The sequence below is a fragment of the Folsomia candida genome, unplaced genomic scaffold (assembly GCF_002217175.1).
Source record: "Folsomia candida strain VU population unplaced genomic scaffold, ASM221717v1 Fcan01_Sc005, whole genome shotgun sequence".
Lineage (NCBI taxonomy): Eukaryota > Metazoa > Arthropoda > Collembola > Entomobryomorpha > Isotomidae > Folsomia > Folsomia candida.
Window position 1 is genome coordinate 1,109,859 of NW_019091197.1, and position 16,627 is coordinate 1,126,485.

The following is a 16,627-nucleotide window of genomic DNA, read 5'->3' on the forward strand; positions in this document are numbered from 1 at the left end:
ATTTCACACTTTCAGATTGCTTGTTGTTTCTCACTCTCCTGGAAAAACTCGGAGTTTGGAGAAGGCCCTTTTTTTATTTGACGACGAATGGAGAAGGCTCTTTCCTTATTTAACACAAAATGGCAATAGCTCTTTTCCATCCTTCAACGACGATATGAACATTGCCACATTGTCAAATACTAAATATGTCAACTCTTCAGTGGCCGATTAATGAGCAAGTCAATTTTTGAGAACTAGTCCTAAGCAGCACCTTAATTAAGGTTATCAATTTCTACAGAATATGGAATGTACCTAACTCTTGTTCAAACCTATCTATCTCCAGTTATATAAATGAATCGATAACTTATTTGTTTCAATGTAAATACACATGCAGTTCCGACATAAATATTTAGCTATATAAGACATTCACTCATTTCGTGTTACATATGAGCGTGATATGATTTATTTTCATTATTTGTTTCTTGGACACTGATAAGAACTTTCATATCGAGTAAGCCATAGTTGAAACTGAGCATGTACATATGTACGTAGGAACCATTTTAAGAAGATAAGATGAATATAAGATGTAAAAATAAGTACTCTACTCTGTGATACAATTCTTACTCTTAAAGAATAAAGTACCATTTTAAGACATCTTAAACTCTCTACAAACTGAACACATTGATGCACAAATCTCGACAAAATTTCTAAAATTATCTAGTATAATATAAATGTATTTATGTAAGTGCAAACTAAAGATTTTAAACGCAGTTTACAAAATGCTGACCTTGTCAAAACTATTAGTGATAGCAGTACTGTTTATAAATATCGGAATTCGATCAAGTTTTGGATTCTTAACTGGCCCAAGTATTTCAATTTATTTCAGAAACATCGGTAAGCGTAAGAACAAAGCAATAAACATTATTTTGTTAAATTATTATAAATAAATATGCAAATGCATGCTCACTTAGCATGCATTTGTATATTTAGCCATGCTTGTTTTCTAAATACTTAGCAATGGCGTATATCCTTGATGGTTGCATTCCCGAAATATCCCAAATATCCGGCATTGGGGACATCCATGGAATTGAGACAGATGGGAACTGTGTCAACATTTATTCCCGAAAAGACTGCGAAGTAGAGGTGAGCCGGGCCTGGACTTTTCAAAGCCCGGCCCGCCCAAGCCCGGTTCAAAAGCCCGTCTCAAAAGCCCAGGCCCGCCCAGGCCCGGAAAAATTGAGCCCAGGCCCGCCCAAGCCCATTGGGCTTTTTATTAAAAAAGCCAGCTCAGGCCCAGGCCCACCGGGCTAAGCCCACTGGGCTTTTTTTAAGGCTAGGTTTAAATGAATGATTATCAAAAATATCCATCATTCAAGATAGTTATTGAGGGGCACCCTAAAATTTATAAAATATAATTATTTAATAAGATGTACATAAATAAAAATTCAACTTCCTGAATTAAAACTGCAATTTTTAATTGATTACAGTACAATTTTCAAGCTGTGTAGTACCTGGGACTAATTTCAAGTTCCCTAAGTGTAAGATATGTTGAACATGTGCACACTGGTCCGGGTTCCTTTATTTGTTTGCCAAAACCTCTAGCTCTCGAACCATTTAATTTTTTCGTATTCTGCCTTCGGGGATCGAGATATGAAGTTCCAAGGGGCATAAGCTATGCAACTCTCATTGAAGCCACACCCCTTTGGGGGTGTGGTCACAGGTGGATATTTATTTTATTGCATTACCCCATCAAGTGGGGTGTCATTTGAAAGGTCTAATCAAGCTCTAAACAACTCCGACCATTGTTGGGACATTATCGGCACACCCACTGCCAGGGGGGTGTGGTCAAAATACAAATTTGAAAGTTTTGTTTTGATAATTCTGAGGATGTATTTTCATAAAATGACAATATTCTATAGTTTTATGAAGTATTTCTACCCTCTAGCTTGATTAACAAAGAAAATAGGACAAAAATTATAAATTTAGTTATGCCTCCTCAGGGGGTCACCAATTCCTAAAATCCCCCCGCTCGTAATTAATTTTTTAGAGGGGTTTGGTTTACCATATTTCCTTCCCCTAGGACTTGGCAAGATATTTCGAGGCGATTGTGTTATTTGGAACACTCGAAAATTTCATACGTGACAATAATGGAACACTCCAGCTATTTTGCGTATGGCAATTTGCAATTACATAAATTCAAATCTCTCTGCCTATTTATAATGGTGGCAGCTGGTGGCAGCAGTTTTTGTAGATTAGATATGGGGGATTAATAATACATTAACGGTTCATCAGAAAAGCACAGGAATAGACAGGATTTTCAACTTGAAGTTTTCCCCATTTAGCCCAATGTTTTCAGCCAAGTTTGAGTATACGCCACGCCTTCACCGGTGGAACAATCCAAATGAAACTTTCCACAATTGAACATCTATGTCAAAGGTACTGAAGGGGGTACTTCGTTTTCGAATCGGTGAGAATAGGTTTTGGCCAATAAATTCAGTATTCCGGAACAACGTGATGTGCCAAGAAGTGATTGTCCTGATTTTAGCATTAACAATAAGGATGACATACGTATGTATGTGTATATAAATATACATATTGTAATGATAACAGAAAGGAACAAGTAAATTTGTTGTGTAAGAAGATAACTGATGGGGTGAAAAACATCAAGAACTTCATGCAGTTGTACCGGTGTGCTGCAATTTTGAATATAATCTCATTCACCCCCAACAAATATGAGACTGGGTTGTTTTGATTCGGGCTTGGGCTTTTCCTAAAAAGCCCAAGCCCGGCTGGGCAGAAGCCCGCCCAGGCCCGGCCCAACTAAATTTGGTTCCTCAAAAGCCCAGGCCCGCCCAAGCCCAGTTGCTGACAGGCCCACCCGCCCAAAGCCCAATGGGCCTGGGCGGGCCCGGGCTAGCCCAGTTAAAGCCCAGGCCCGGCTCACTTCTACTGCGAAGGACACTTCCTCCGGATTCAGCCAGGTTCATCGCAGACATTCGTGGACGCAAGAGATTGGAACGACACTGCTATGACGCGCAACAAAGACATTATTTTTGGCTCAATCTGGCCATGTTTGGAGAAATGTGACCCTCAGAATTGGCTCGGAATGGAGAGGAATCTTTCAACTAGTGTCACGCTTTATAGCAAATCGGGTTACGCTGGTAAGAAGAGATTTTTGCGAACTTCGCAAAAATTGAATATCACTCTGTTTTGCTCTCACGGAGAACAGATTAATAACCTGATTGACCTGACGCATATTGCAGGAATCAATCGTACATACTCAATATCGGGGATGGAGTGCATCCCTACGCCATCCGTGAGACAGTGGGAGTCCATCAAAATTTTAGGAAACGTCACAACCACGTGTGTCGAATTACATGAAGACGCCACGTGTGGGGGGTACTCGGTGCAGGTACGGCCTGGTTACCCATACTTGAGTACGATCAACTGGTGGGGCTTCCATCGTCAGAAACATCCTCCTGTTGACGTCAGATCGATCTCACTTTGCGGAAAGAATTGCATGAATGACAACTCAACTTCAATGACCCCGGGGTGGGCAATTCTGTTAATTTTATTGGCAATCTTATTCGTCCTTGGGTTTGGGGGGTATATGTTTTTCAGCGGTATCGAAATGTACAGCTTGCCCACCCCAGTCGCCGGCTCGACACGATCGCTCTCCACACCTGTCCCAGAAATTCTGACCGCCCAAGGTCTGAAGGGGATTGATATTTATTCACACAAGTGACTGGATAGTTTATACGGAGCTCTTTTATATTAAATACGTACGTTGTGTTAATTAACATTTATGTAGATAGTGCATACAAACTATTATGGTTTATTTAACTTGTGTCGAATTATTATGCCTCATTTTGTCGTCCCATTTTCTCATTTATATATCTCGTTTTGCATTGCATTTAGTTGGCGTCCCTAATGACTGACCGTGACTTAAGTACTACCGCATGCTAACCAAACAAGTTGCGCTTTGGGTATGGACAGCGTAAAAAATTTGTAATCCTTCACACAGTGGCGAAAGAACACAACTTTTGAAAATTGATGTGAAATGGGGCAAATTGTAGTACAATTTGTACGTATGTAGATGATGATAATGTGGAAATATTATCCATTATACTCAGGGTTTTAATCAAAAAGTAACGAGCCAGGGGTTTTAATGTTTTTTTTTTGTTTTATGGGTTTTATTATGTTTTAAGCAACACACTCAACAACAAATTTTCGCAACTATTGCAGATGTATGTATATACATGTGTAAATACGTATTCTACTGACAGTTGCAATTGTACTATTGCTACTACATACTATGTATATAGATACATACATACATAGACACATATTCGTGTTTCAATGCTTAACTGCAGAAATGCACAAGCTAATAATATCCACCAATATAGCGTAATATGTATATAAGTATTTATGCAAAATATATAAATGTGTTTGTAATTGAGAAGTTAAACACCGTGTACAGTATTTCTATCTTCTAGCAGCATGCTAGCATTCAATGTAGCTACATACATAACTTTAACGACCTTCGATTAAATGTTTGTTTAAATAACTTTATCAATTTATCATTCACATAATTGGCTGTGTGCATAAACGAGTGGAAATGGTACAGATTACTTTTGTCAAGTACGCTGTCCGTGTTTTTCTTATTGAAACTCACAATTGGTTTTCCAGGTCTGCGTGCACCAAATATTTTGGACTTGTGTACAAATTTACCATGGAGAACATTATATAGGTAAGTACATACATGTGTAGGCATTATGCGTCTTCGGTCTAATGTTTATACGCATATGTACATACGAGCTAATAGATACATGGGGCAGCCATGGACAGATAACTTATAACTTAAAATTATGACGTATAACTTGACTTATAATTATAAGTATACGTCGCCTTATGGCGTTTCTATGACTTATAACTTATAAAATAAGTTATACGTCATAATTTTAAGTTATAAGTTATATGTCCATGGCTGCCCCATGTATCTAATATTGACCTATATATTATACGTGTATACTTTCTCTCCAATATTCGCATACAAGTAATTACTTATTTATGTAAATTACGAGACATATGTTGCATTTTTTGATTTTCATGCATAAAGATATTCCAAAGTAGTGCAAGATCGGGTAGAAACAAATGTGCATTAACCGAAATTTTGAATGATAAATCAATCAGCACGCGATTATAGCAGAACTCATTGTCAGATACATACATATGTATCTACAAAATAATGAGAACGGGTCCAAATGGGTTTCATAAAATTAGGAAGTATTACAACCATACTTTCTTTAGAATTAAGTAATGCTTTTGCTCTACATCATAGTTCGGCAGGAGATTTAATATGGTATTAGGATTCCTAAAAATTCACAGTAAAAAAATTGTATTTGCATTCGTACATGGAGATTTTAAGTTGCACATTAATTACAAAAAAAATTCGAATAGAATATTAGCACGGTTAGGAAATCTTTGTCATGTATACAGATAATTTGAAATTAAATGTATTGTATCATCTATTTAATAAATTTAGGCATACGATCATCACGTTTTACATGAAATGCACAAAAGAAGCTTTTAAAACACTGTACAAACTGGCACTTATAAACTTGTATATAAAAATACATATACATATTCTCTGTTCAAATGGTACTATAATTTTAGTAGAGAATATTTAATGATGTCCAGATAAGTATATAGTTCATTAGTTCAATTGTTAATGAGTTACTTTATCAAATGCATACATAGATGAGACCAAGCTCGTTTTGCGGAGTACTTTATCCGTGTCCACGTTCGGCTCGGTACGACCTCGCGCTTACTCCAGATCAGGTTGGATGGATGCATGTAAAATCGACTGTGTTTACCATGAATGTAAATACTATAGGGATTGGAATTGTATGGGTAGGAGAGCGAGACAGAATGGGGAGAGATTATGCAGGATGTTGCCTCATGCCACGATTTGGTGCCTGGTTCCGAATACGTAGTGCTTCTATAGTATTTGGTGCTTGTGCCCGATTAATTAGAGCTTTCTGTAGAATTTGGTGCCTTTGTCCGAATATTTAGTGCTTAAAAAGAATTTTAGGAATATTCTAGTGTGCTGCGGGGTTGGAAATAAGTATTGTGAATTTGTACAAGGTTTATTTCAAGTTTAGTACAACCAAAAGCAACATAAATTCAATACTTGACAGAACTATCATTTTTAACAATAAACATTACATTTTAACAATACATTTCACGAATATCACTTTCTTTCACTATCAAAAAAAAGTTTAAAGTTCAGTTAAGTGACTTTCCAAGGTGATCTTGTCAGGTAGGGGTAACTACAAGTGATATATTTGAAACTAAGGAGGAGAGATTCACCACCTGCCCTTCTCAAATGTTGATGTCCTTTGCATATGTGGTAGGGTCCTATGTGTGTACTAAAACCCTGAAGTGGTTTGACTCTATGGCCACATTTGCGACCACCACACCCACTCAAAGAGATGAAAACTACAAAAGTTACCAACTTCAAAAATCCACCAAAAATCCAATTTTGCTCGGATTTTGATAAAATTTGTATTTTTGTGATCCCAGATACTTCCATATATGTGGCTGTCTCCATGAAAAGGGACCTTATTCATACTTTTCTCATTTTGTACAAGCGGCAAAATACCAAACCAGAACACTTTCAGCGAAACCCATTTCGTCAAAAAGCTGAATTGGCGAAATATACATTAATGTTAAGCATTCCACCTCAAATTTAAAACTTAAGGTTGTACAGGGTTGCTTTACCTAATAAAAATAAAAAAATTGCGTCTTGACCTTTTTCAGGACCTTAACGTGACCTAGACACTTAACCTCGGGCGATAAACCTCAGATTTAAAACTTAACGTCATTCAGGCTTGTATTGGCCTATGCGAATCTAATTTTAGCGCCATATGAGCTACAATATTAAATTTTAAAATATTGATCTAAATTTAATCAGTATGAACATTTTCGCCAAAAGGTCGTTTTGCCATATTGTCGATGCAGCACTTTGAATTTAAATAACTTTACTTGCAATTGAGAGATTGAGCTGAAATAAATGGCAAATTAAAGCCTGAGACAAGAACTTTCCTAACAAATTAAAGTCGCTAAAGTAGATATTTGGTGAATAAGGTCCCTTTTCATGGAGACAGTCACATATATACTAGTGTGATAATGTCCAATAGCATCTCAACTTTTTGAAATTTTCGAACTTTCTGCCGATGAATTATTCAAAAAATTCAAAATTTCAAAAAAGTTGAGATATCTACTAGATATGATCATAGAAGTATCTGGGATCACAAAAATTTTATCAAAATCCGAGCAAAGAAGGATTTTTGGTGACATTTGAAGCACATGAAAACAGCTTTTTTAGTAAAATGATTAAACTATCATTCCTTGTCACAGAATGCCCCATTTTTTGCATTTTGGCCACTTTTGACCAGTTTTGACCATTTACCACCTATTTTTGTAAGTTGTCAAAAGCCACTTTTGTCCGTTTTTGACCGGCGGTCTGGCCAATCTGGTTTTTGCCTAGCGAAACACTGATTCTCAAAAACAGGGGTCCAGGCACCAAGTCGTGCAACACAAAGCCCTAACTTTGCAAAAGTTTATGACAGTCCCGTCTTGGTGCTGGATGATGACTCATCCAGCCACAACGTGACACAAATATGCATACATTTTCATAATGTAATAAATGTAATGTAATGTAATGAATGTAATAAATTAGTTTAAAAACATTGCAACGCAATTTATCAATTTATAAAATAAAACAAACCGATACAAATATTGTTAAAATTTTCACCATTTCAGAGTAACGTATTTCATGTATACACCCTTTTTAAGCCAATTCAAAGATGGAGCTGAAATCTCCTTTATAACGTTAGATGGAAGCAGATGCACAGTCTGTCTGTCTGTCTGTCTCTCGTGAACGTTCACGAGAGACAGACTGTGCATCTGCTTCCATCTAACGTTATAAAGGAGATTTCAGCTCCATCTTTGAATTGGCTTAAAAAGGGTGTATACATGAAATACGTTACTCTGAAAGTAGATATCTCAACTTTTTTGAAATTTTGAATTTTTTGAATAATTCATCGGCAGAAAGTTCGAAAATTTCAAAAAGTTGAGATGCTATTGGACATTATCACACTAGTATATATGTGACTGTCTCCATGAAAAGGGACCTTATTCACCAAATATCTACTTTAGCGACTTTAATTTGTTAGGAAAGTTCTTGTCTCAGGCTTTAATTTGCCATTTATTTCAGCTCAATCTCTCAATTGCAAGTAAAGTTATTTAAATTCAAAGTGCTGCATCGACAATATGGCAAAACGACCTTTTGGCGAAAATGTTCATACTGATTAAATTTAGATCAATATTTTAAAATTTAATATTGTAGCTCATATGGCGCTAAAATTAGATTCGCATAGGCCAATACAAGCCTGAATGACGTTAAGTTTTAAATCTGAGGTTTATCGCCCGAGGTTAAGTGTCTAGGTCACGTTAAGGTCCTGAAAAAGGTCAAGACGCAATTTTTTTATTTTTATTAGGTAAAGCAACCCTGTACAACCTTAAGTTTTAAATTTGAGGTGGAATGCTTAACATTAATGTATATTTCGCCAATTCAGCTTTTTGACGAAATGGGTTTCGCTGAAAGTGTTCTGGTTTGGTATTTTGCCGCTTGTACAAAATGAGAAAAGTATGAATAAGGTCCCTTTTCATGGAGACAGCCACATATATGGAAGTATCTGGGATCACAAAAATACAAATTTTATCAAAATCCGAGCAAAATTGGATTTTTGGTGGATTTTTGAAGTTGGTAACTTTTGTAGTTTTCATCTCTTTGAGTGGGTGTGGTGGTCGCAAATGTGGCCATAGAGTCAAACCACTTCAGGGTTTTAGTACACACATAGGACCCTACCACATATGCAAAGGACATCAACATTTGAGAAGGGCAGGTGGTGAATCTCTCCTCCTTAGTTTCAAATATATCACTTGTAGTTACCCCTACCTGACAAGATCACCTTGGAAAGTCACTTAACTGAACTTTAAACTTTTTTTTGATAGTGAAAGAAAGTGATATTCGTGAAATGTATTGTTAAAATGTAATGTTTATTGTTAAAAATGATAGTTCTGTCAAGTATTGAATTTATGTTGCTTTTGGTTGTACTAAACTTGAAATAAACCTTGTACAAATTCACAATACTTATTTCCAACCCCGCAGCACACTAGAATATTCCTAAAATTCTTTTTAAGCACTAAATATTCGGACAAAGGCACCAAATTCTACAGAAAGCTCTAATTAATCGGGCACAAGCACCAAATACTATAGAAGCACTACGTATTCGGAACCAGGCACCAAATCGTGGCATGAGGCAACATCCTGCATAATCTCTCCCCATTCTGTCTCGCTCTCCTACCCATACAATTCCAATCCCTATAGTATTTACATTCATGGTTTGCAGGGTAAAGTTTACACTGTGTAGAGTAAAATACCGAACAGGCTGCATATTTACATACATTCTTTACATTACATTGCATTGCATAGTATTTTCTATTTAGGTAAAGACAAAATGCGAAAAAATCAGTTTTTTAAAGACTTTAACGTTTTAACTAATTTGTACTTGACACCTTCTGAAACATCGTCATAACTAAACACTAAAGTTATCAAAATCCATTTGTAGTACAAATTTTGTACACATCGAATTTAGGAATTTATAACATTGAATGTTAAATTAAAACAAGTAAGAAATTCTTACTAAGAAATTCTTCCCATATTTACTTAATTGTAAGTTTTAAGTGTCTAAGATTTGAGTTTTTCTCATAATTCACAATCGCAAGTTGTGAATTTTGTTAGGGTTCGAACCAAATTTACGCAAGCACTTTGTGTAATCTTAGATTACTAATCTACCTTATTTACATACATGCATACCTTTTTTATTTTTTTACATTGTATGCTAATTTTTTAGATGGAATTGGCAATCATTGGACAACAGCCTCATGGCGAAATATCGTCCCCAAGTCCGTACGTCCGCCTGGATCGTGAACCCAATATTGAATCGTTCCTCTGCAAAGGCACACCTCCTCCAAAGAATGACGTTTGCTTCGCTTGTGGAGGGTCCCCCTTCATCCAGAAAGGTCAATCGGTTCGACGCCACATGGAGATAATCGCCCTATTCAAGGATCTCGTTATTACGCCTCCATTTCGAGCTAAACTGTCCCCCAAGACTTATAACCAATTTGTCGCCAATGTTGCCGCTTGTGAAAATTGCTGCACGCTGGTGAGGGAGATTTGGGGGGTAAGACTACGGCTCATCTCGACCCAGAAGCATTTGGACAGGCTGGTCGCGAAAGGAAGGGAAACATTACTAATATCTCAAGCAAGAAAGCGGAAGAGAAGTAAATGTTCTGTATTTTCTAAACTTTAATAGGACGAAATTTGGTGAAAGAATGTCATGAATTTGGCAAGTAAGTGAAATCTCGTGCACACGATTAGTCACAAATTGGTCAGACTGAAAAATTGCCACCGCGCGCTGCCGCAAACTTGGTCGGCGTCGATGGGTCATAATTACAGAAAAAAAATTTTAATCGGAAAATTATATGCAGACAATATTACTTTCGTCGCCTCCTCTCCTCAGGATCCCATCCCCCCAGAAGAACTTGACGCGTTACCTGACGTAGTCGTGAAAGAAGAGGTCGATGACGACATTTATTTTGATGAAGTTATCTTTCCCACAAATTCAGAAGAAAGTGACCACCATCAAGAGATCCAGCCAATTATAGAAACTACTGAATCTAGCCCTAGTCAACATGAAGTTGGCCACAATTCAGATGACGAGCCTTCGCAAATTTTAACCCTCGACGAAGATAAGAAAAACTTTGAAAATTGCCAATCAAGGTAAAATTCGCAATTAATCAGCAAAATTAATCAATCATTGTTACTAATCACCGCAATTTTAGCAAGGAACATCCACTTGATTATTTCTCGTCTTCTGAGCATCAACCTAAATCCCCATCGGAGAAAATAAAGCGTCGAAGAAGACGCAAAGCTAAAATTCAAAGGGTCACACACGTTCCTCTCCCACCCCCACCTACAAAATATCTATGTTCCAAATGTGGCAAAGAATTCAAAACTTCGATATCCCTGCTTTCGCATGAAGTCACAGTCTGCAAAATTTTACATGACAAACTTTACCTGGAATCAAGGGGGCTAAAAAGGTACGAATGTGACCACTGTGACACGAAGTTCGTTAGTCACAAAGATTATGAAAGGTATATTAATTTCAGAAATTTTAATGTGTCCTGCTAAAAATTTTCATAAAAAATGTGCTCTTTTTTAGGCACTATTTACGCCACATCTCTGTAAAACAACATCCTTGCCATCAATGTGGAAAATCCTTCAAGCAAATCTATAATTTACGCGTTCATCAAAAATCTGCATGTCGTCAGGCTTCCGAAATTGATATCGCTGCAAAAAATAAACGCCTCGAGGTGGGGCGTATCATACGGGCCAAATATGTCCACAAGTGTCCCAACTGTTCGCGAAAATTTCCCTCCACAGCCAAGCGCGACGAGCATGTCGCCAATGTACACAATGAGACGGACGAAAAATTTGCAATATGTGACATCTGCGGCGTCTCTATATCTACAAAGGGCGGAAGTGGAAATATGCGAGAGCATTTGAGCCGTGTCCACTTGAGGGTGGCGAGATGGACCTGTCCCCACTGCAAGAAAGGCTTCTTCCAAAAGCGAGATTGGGCAAGTCACGTGGAACGTGTGCACGGCAATATTCCTGGAGATAAGGTGACCTGATAGAGTGACCTCAAGTACCCAAATATCACGATACGCACAACGTCAAGTCACAAATTATTTACTTTTTAAAACATTTTGGTACAATAAACGTACGGAATTCAAGTTACAATTGTGTACACATTTTTTGATTGCGTGAATGTCTAAGGAAAAGGAAAAGAGAACGCGTCCTTGCCAAAATTTGAGCACTAAAGATGATAAGTCCCTTATTTATTCATGTATTTCAAAATATTCTAGGCGGAGACCTGTCGAGTGTCGACATGAATATTTGTGGCGTGAGGATTTTATTACAGGATAAGCTACATACACACTTTGCCATGGTCATGAATTCATGCTGCTTTTCCTTTCATGCAAAAATTTGATTACTTTTTATAAAAATGGCAAATGTGTATGTAGGTTTTAGCATACCTATTCAGTTTTAGTGTACGAGGTTCCAGCACATCATATAGATTGTTCGTGCAAATGATGACATAATTTAACGCCATGGTGGCATATCACAGTTTTTAAATATATTTGCATAACTGCAATTTGGTTCTTTCAATTCAAGACGAGCTTGATAAAATTGCAGGCGTTATTTGAGTCTCAATTTTAGACGATCGTCCTCATTTTGCTGAGTACGTTGTCCGTGCTTCTTTTTTGTCAGGAGACCTCTCGCTTACCCCGGATCAAGTTGGAGATGGATCGAACCCAGAAAATCGACCACAAAAACATGCCATGAAATCCAACTTCCATATTACGGAGTTCAGGCAAATCTGCATGATTATTTTGCGAGGATTATTTTGCACAATTATTTTGCATGTTTGCATTTCCCATATTACAATTATCTGCCATGAAATCTACACTGTGTGAACGAGTTAAGTGTATGTAAGCATAAAAATTGTTTGCTTTTTAGGGGATGCGGATTTCATGATCAATGATTATTTTACCCATGTATTTATTCATTTTTGTGATTTTTATCATATTTATATATTTATACGTAAAGTAATTGATGTTGTGCATGCAAAATATTACCTTATTGTTAGTCAGTGAACGAGATATATGTAAAATCCTCGAGATTTTCCATAAAATTTGCAGCAAAATACACGATTTCCATAGTTCTTGGTAACATTGTAAAATCCACAAATTCTAAAATTTTACACACTTTTGTAAATATTTCTACCTAAGGAAAATTAGGTTACAAATTTTTCTAAACTTGCATAGGTCAAAGGCGTCTTTCGATTTTGTAAAAGTTTGGAACATTAGAGATGGACATGAATCTTTACTGTGATTTATTTCTTTATGTATTCTTATCTTACTCTAAACAAAAGAATGCAGAATGGATTTCACTCTTCGAAAAGTGGCATTACATAATTACGGACCGGATTACATCTTCCATAACGTTATTTTCCTCCGCATCGTCGTAATCACTGCAACTCCTTGTGGCGTTGTGGCTAATCCGCCTTAAATTTAAGATGTCCCGGAATTATCAGTGTTTCTAAAGGTAGTGCAGATTTTACGATAAGGTCCGCCATCCTTCTTAAGGTCTTCCATCCACCCGTTGCGTCGTATATTTTATATTTAATTGGAACGCCCGCATGGTCTGAGCAAGTTTACAAAAATGTGTGAGCTAATTTTCTGTAGAACTGCTTGTAAGATTTTGTAAAATTTTGCAAGTTTTCAAGAACTTTATAATGTTACCAAGGCCGGTTTGTAAAGGTTACACAATACATACTTATATACACATACCTACTAATGAATCTCATCTCACTCAGGATCAATTACTTCTACCTACCCCGGTTGACATGATTCGAATTAAACGTCACCGTACCGGACATGATTCAAAAAATTGCAAAGTTTAAATTACTCGGATATTTCTAACTCGGTAAATTATGTAAGCTTATTTATAAAATTATTTTATACCCTTGCCAAGGTCACTTTGTACGGAGCATTAGGCCCAAAAATCGCACATACATGTCACATGCACTGCTTTATATTTTTACATATTTTTCCAGGAGTTGATTGATGAACTTGGTATTTAATTCAAGCTTTTTCATTCATATTTGCATGGAAAACTGATGAGCGAATTGATACACGCGTGCATACATACAGAATAAATTATTCAACATTCATTTTTAATCTTATCTAATCAAATTCAAATCATAACTACATATCGAATTGGTAATATCTATAAAAAGCATGACTCTGGTAACAACGATAATTTAAGGCACACGATTTTTTAATAAAAACACGAAAGACTAAACCTAAAAACAAACGGTACCTATCCAGAGTATGTAAGTAAATTGAAGTTCATCATTTTTAATTGGGTGGCACTGTTCTGATGTAAATATAATCATTTTACATTGGAGTTGACACTCATATCGCCACTGGTCGCTGGTAATGATTCCTGTGCGGATAACTTCTCCGTCCTTCGCCTCGTCATCCAATTATTCCACACGTTTGGGAACATGTCAGTGAGTGGGAGGTCGGCAGGGAACTCGATTTGCGACCAAGCATGTTCTGCACGAGGGACGTAGATCAAGTTCCCTCAAGGTGACACATCTCGTCTCAATCGGCTCCCCATTTCTGTCACGCGTGGGGAAAAAAATCTCCAGTTTATCCCGTTGATCTGCCCATGAAACAGTGATTGGGTGGACACAGGGGAACATGGATAGCGAGAGGGCATCAAGTCTGGGAAGGTGCCTCTCATAGTCGAGGACATAGTTGTTATCATGGCCAGCAGAAGGGAAACGAATTCTCAGGTCGGAAATTTGCCACCATCCGATCGAAAGCCTTCTCAGCCGGGGAAGAATTGGGAGATGGAGAACTTGGAGATATTCTTGGTGGACGCAATAAATGAACTCAAACTCTTCCAATGTGCCGGCGTGCTTCTGGACTAAATTTTCCAACCTGATGAAATTATCTAGTAGTTCCAAACACATCAACCTGTTCAGTTTCAACGACTTCAAAGGATTAGTCAACTTCAGGAGTAAGTCGAGAACGATTGGCCCTGTCGATTTGCCAGTAAAAGCTTCCAATTTTGGAAGGGGCTTTTCATACTGTAGTAAACAGTTGACGAATTTCCCTTCGTCGTGAAAATGGCAATTAAGTTTCATGGTTTTTATGCCTTGAACTGCTGCCGCCCAGGAGGACATGATCACCTGGTTGGCGATAGCACCTTCGTAGCTCGTTGAAATGGAGAAGGTGAATACTTCGAGCTTGTCAAGATGAAGGTCTTCCGTCGGAAATGCGAAGTCATCACTGGATTCATCCCATAAGTCAAAATACCAAGATAACTCTAGATCGCAAAGGGTTGCTTGAAGTTTGATGAGAATGCCGAGATGCATTTTATAATCGGATCCTGCATAGATTGGTCCACCCAAATTCAATCGTGTGATGTGACGAGATCGATCCAGTAGCAGAAACCTGTTCAGATCGTCGACCAGTTTCACGGCCAGTTGTCCTCCTTCCGAGTTCTGATGCGCTGGCGGGAAAGGCGGGAGCTTTAAGTTTAAACTGTTGGGTTGGAGGTTTTCCATTTCTTTAACGTATCGAAGCAACCTCATCGACCCCACTGGGTGTTGATAATTGTGTCGGAAATTAAGGTCCCAGGAAACAGTGGATATTTTCTTTAGAATCCGAGCAGCTTCCTCGTCCCATTGGCTGCATACTAATCGTGCCATTTTGAGAGTGTTGAACGGGAGGTAAGAAAAAATGTGGGACAAGACCTGCCAAAAATTATAAACATGTTAGTTGGTATGTTAGGTAACCAGTATCAAGCATGCTAAGAATTATGGCCAATTTACGACTCACGAGGTAATTTTGTCCTGGCGTGAAGTCGACTTTGTCCTCGTCATCTGGAATGCTCGGATCCTCTCCTTCTTGAAGCTCGATGGCGCGACGACCTTCCTAATAATTACAATAATTAATAATAAATTTGAAATTAGTCCTCTAGTCATTCCCTAAATCGAATAAATTGAAACCTTACTTTAAATAGGAAGAATCCATTCAGAGATTCGTGTTTAATCTCTCGATTAAGTCCACGTTTCGGTCGAACTTTTCCGAGTAAAGCGATCTTGTCTTCATGGTTGAGTTTCGTGCGACAGTTTTTCTCCAACCGGTCATCATTGACCAAAACAATCCGTTTCTATATATTTTTAAAACAAAAGAATCATAGTATAATTATAAAATGAGTTCCTAGTAACTTAATTTGCAATGAAGCTAATCAATTATCGCATAAGACTTACCCCGGCCGGTGTGATCCAGTAATTTCCACCTGAACAGGTAATCTCGGCCAGATTTCCGGGATTTTTCTTGGTCTGGACAAAGATGAATTCGCCTTGTTCCACCCTCGAGGCGTACTTGCTTCCGAACGTGTACTGATAAGGACAATTATGTATGTACTTCGTAACAGGTTTATAAAATGTCGCCCAGATAACCGATGAGAATTAGTCGACAAATTCACTCACCTTTTGATTTTCGATGTAGGGCAAGATGGAATATTGCTGCCATTCCCTATCAGCATTATTTTCTTCAGTGGCACACCCACAACTACTTGGGCCCCACGTATGTTTCCGACATGAATGGCAATATCGACAATTTGGTTCAAGAAGAATTGCGTCTTCCTCTTCCATTTTATTGGCTCCTCACAATAACAATGTGCTCACAAATGTGTAAAAATTCTAATAATTGGAATAGACGCAAATTTAAAATATTTAAAATTCGAAATTTATATTCTTGACTGTTGAACGGAATTTGTTGACTCACACCTGCTCGACGATTGCTTTGAAAGTCCCGCCGGAAAAAATTACAAAATTCAATGGGTCGTTCGCACCCATAACTCTAGGGG

General features: G+C 37.6%; 3 protein-coding genes across 8 annotated transcripts; 2 read left to right on the plus strand and 1 right to left on the minus strand.

Annotated features, from left to right (window-relative positions):
• The first annotated feature begins 1,452 nt into the window (after positions 1-1,452).
• On the plus strand, positions 1,453-4,512 carry LOC118435533. Its single transcript, XM_035851710.1, has 2 exons — positions 1,453-3,140; positions 3,243-4,512. Exons 1-2 carry the CDS (start codon positions 3,008-3,010, stop codon positions 3,722-3,724), a joined length of 615 nt encoding a protein of 204 aa, XP_035707603.1. The 5' UTR covers positions 1,453-3,007; the 3' UTR covers positions 3,725-4,512.
• Positions 4,513-9,451: 4,939 nt separating this feature from the next.
• On the plus strand, positions 9,452-11,911 carry LOC110849770 (zinc finger protein 16). Of its 6 annotated transcripts, XM_022097215.2 has the most exons (6): positions 9,464-9,737; positions 9,963-10,347; positions 10,425-10,461; positions 10,600-10,891; positions 10,954-11,265; positions 11,334-11,911. In XM_022097215.2, exons 3-6 carry the CDS (start codon positions 10,449-10,451, stop codon positions 11,803-11,805), a joined length of 1,089 nt encoding a protein of 362 aa, XP_021952907.1. In that variant the 5' UTR covers positions 9,464-9,737; positions 9,963-10,347; positions 10,425-10,448; the 3' UTR covers positions 11,806-11,911. The 6 variants fall into 6 exon arrangements, 4 of the variants coding, with proteins under 4 accessions (XP_035707917.1, XP_035707916.1, XP_035707915.1 ...); XR_004834949.1 differs by having other exon boundaries at positions 9,452-9,737; positions 9,963-10,461; positions 10,632-10,891; XR_002547879.2 differs by lacking the exon at positions 10,425-10,461 and having other exon boundaries at positions 9,453-9,737; positions 9,963-10,392; positions 10,632-10,891.
• A 1,981-nt stretch (positions 11,912-13,892) lies between these two features.
• Positions 13,893-16,556, minus strand: LOC110849882. Its single transcript, XM_022097352.2, has 5 exons — positions 16,248-16,556; positions 16,026-16,157; positions 15,767-15,925; positions 15,592-15,687; positions 13,893-15,506 (listed from the first exon to the last, which is right to left on the minus strand). Exons 1-5 carry the CDS (start codon positions 16,410-16,412, stop codon positions 14,250-14,252), a joined length of 1,809 nt encoding a protein of 602 aa, XP_021953044.1. The 5' UTR covers positions 16,413-16,556; the 3' UTR covers positions 13,893-14,249.
• Positions 16,557-16,627: the final 71 nt, after the last annotated feature.

What these genes read in the sequence shown, in the direction of transcription:
- LOC118435533 (XM_035851710.1), top strand. Translation starts at nt 3,008, where the DNA reads ATGACGCGCAACAAAGACATTATTTTTGGCTCAATCTGGCCATGTTTG. An exon ending in TAGCAAATCGGGTTACGCTG is followed by an intron (nt 3,141 to 3,242) that starts GTAAGAAGAGAT and finishes CGCATATTGCAG; the next exon opens with GAATCAATCGTACATACTCA.
- LOC110849770 (XM_035852023.1), top strand. Translation starts at nt 10,551, where the DNA reads ATGGGTCATAATTACAGAAAAAAAATTTTAATCGGAAAATTATATGCA. An exon ending in TTTGAAAATTGCCAATCAAG is followed by an intron (nt 10,892 to 10,953) that starts GTAAAATTCGCA and finishes CCGCAATTTTAG; the next exon opens with CAAGGAACATCCACTTGATT. An exon ending in AGTCACAAAGATTATGAAAG is followed by an intron (nt 11,266 to 11,333) that starts GTATATTAATTT and finishes GCTCTTTTTTAG; the next exon opens with GCACTATTTACGCCACATCT.
- LOC110849882 (XM_022097352.2), bottom strand. Translation starts at nt 16,412, where the DNA reads ATGGAAGAGGAAGACGCAATTCTTCTTGAACCAAATTGTCGATATTGC. An exon ending in CCTACATCGAAAATCAAAAG is followed by an intron (nt 16,158 to 16,247) that starts GTGAGTGAATTT and finishes TGTCCTTATCAG; the next exon opens with TACACGTTCGGAAGCAAGTA. An exon ending in CGCCAGGACAAAATTACCTC is followed by an intron (nt 15,507 to 15,591) that starts GTGAGTCGTAAA and finishes AATTTTTGGCAG; the next exon opens with GTCTTGTCCCACATTTTTTC.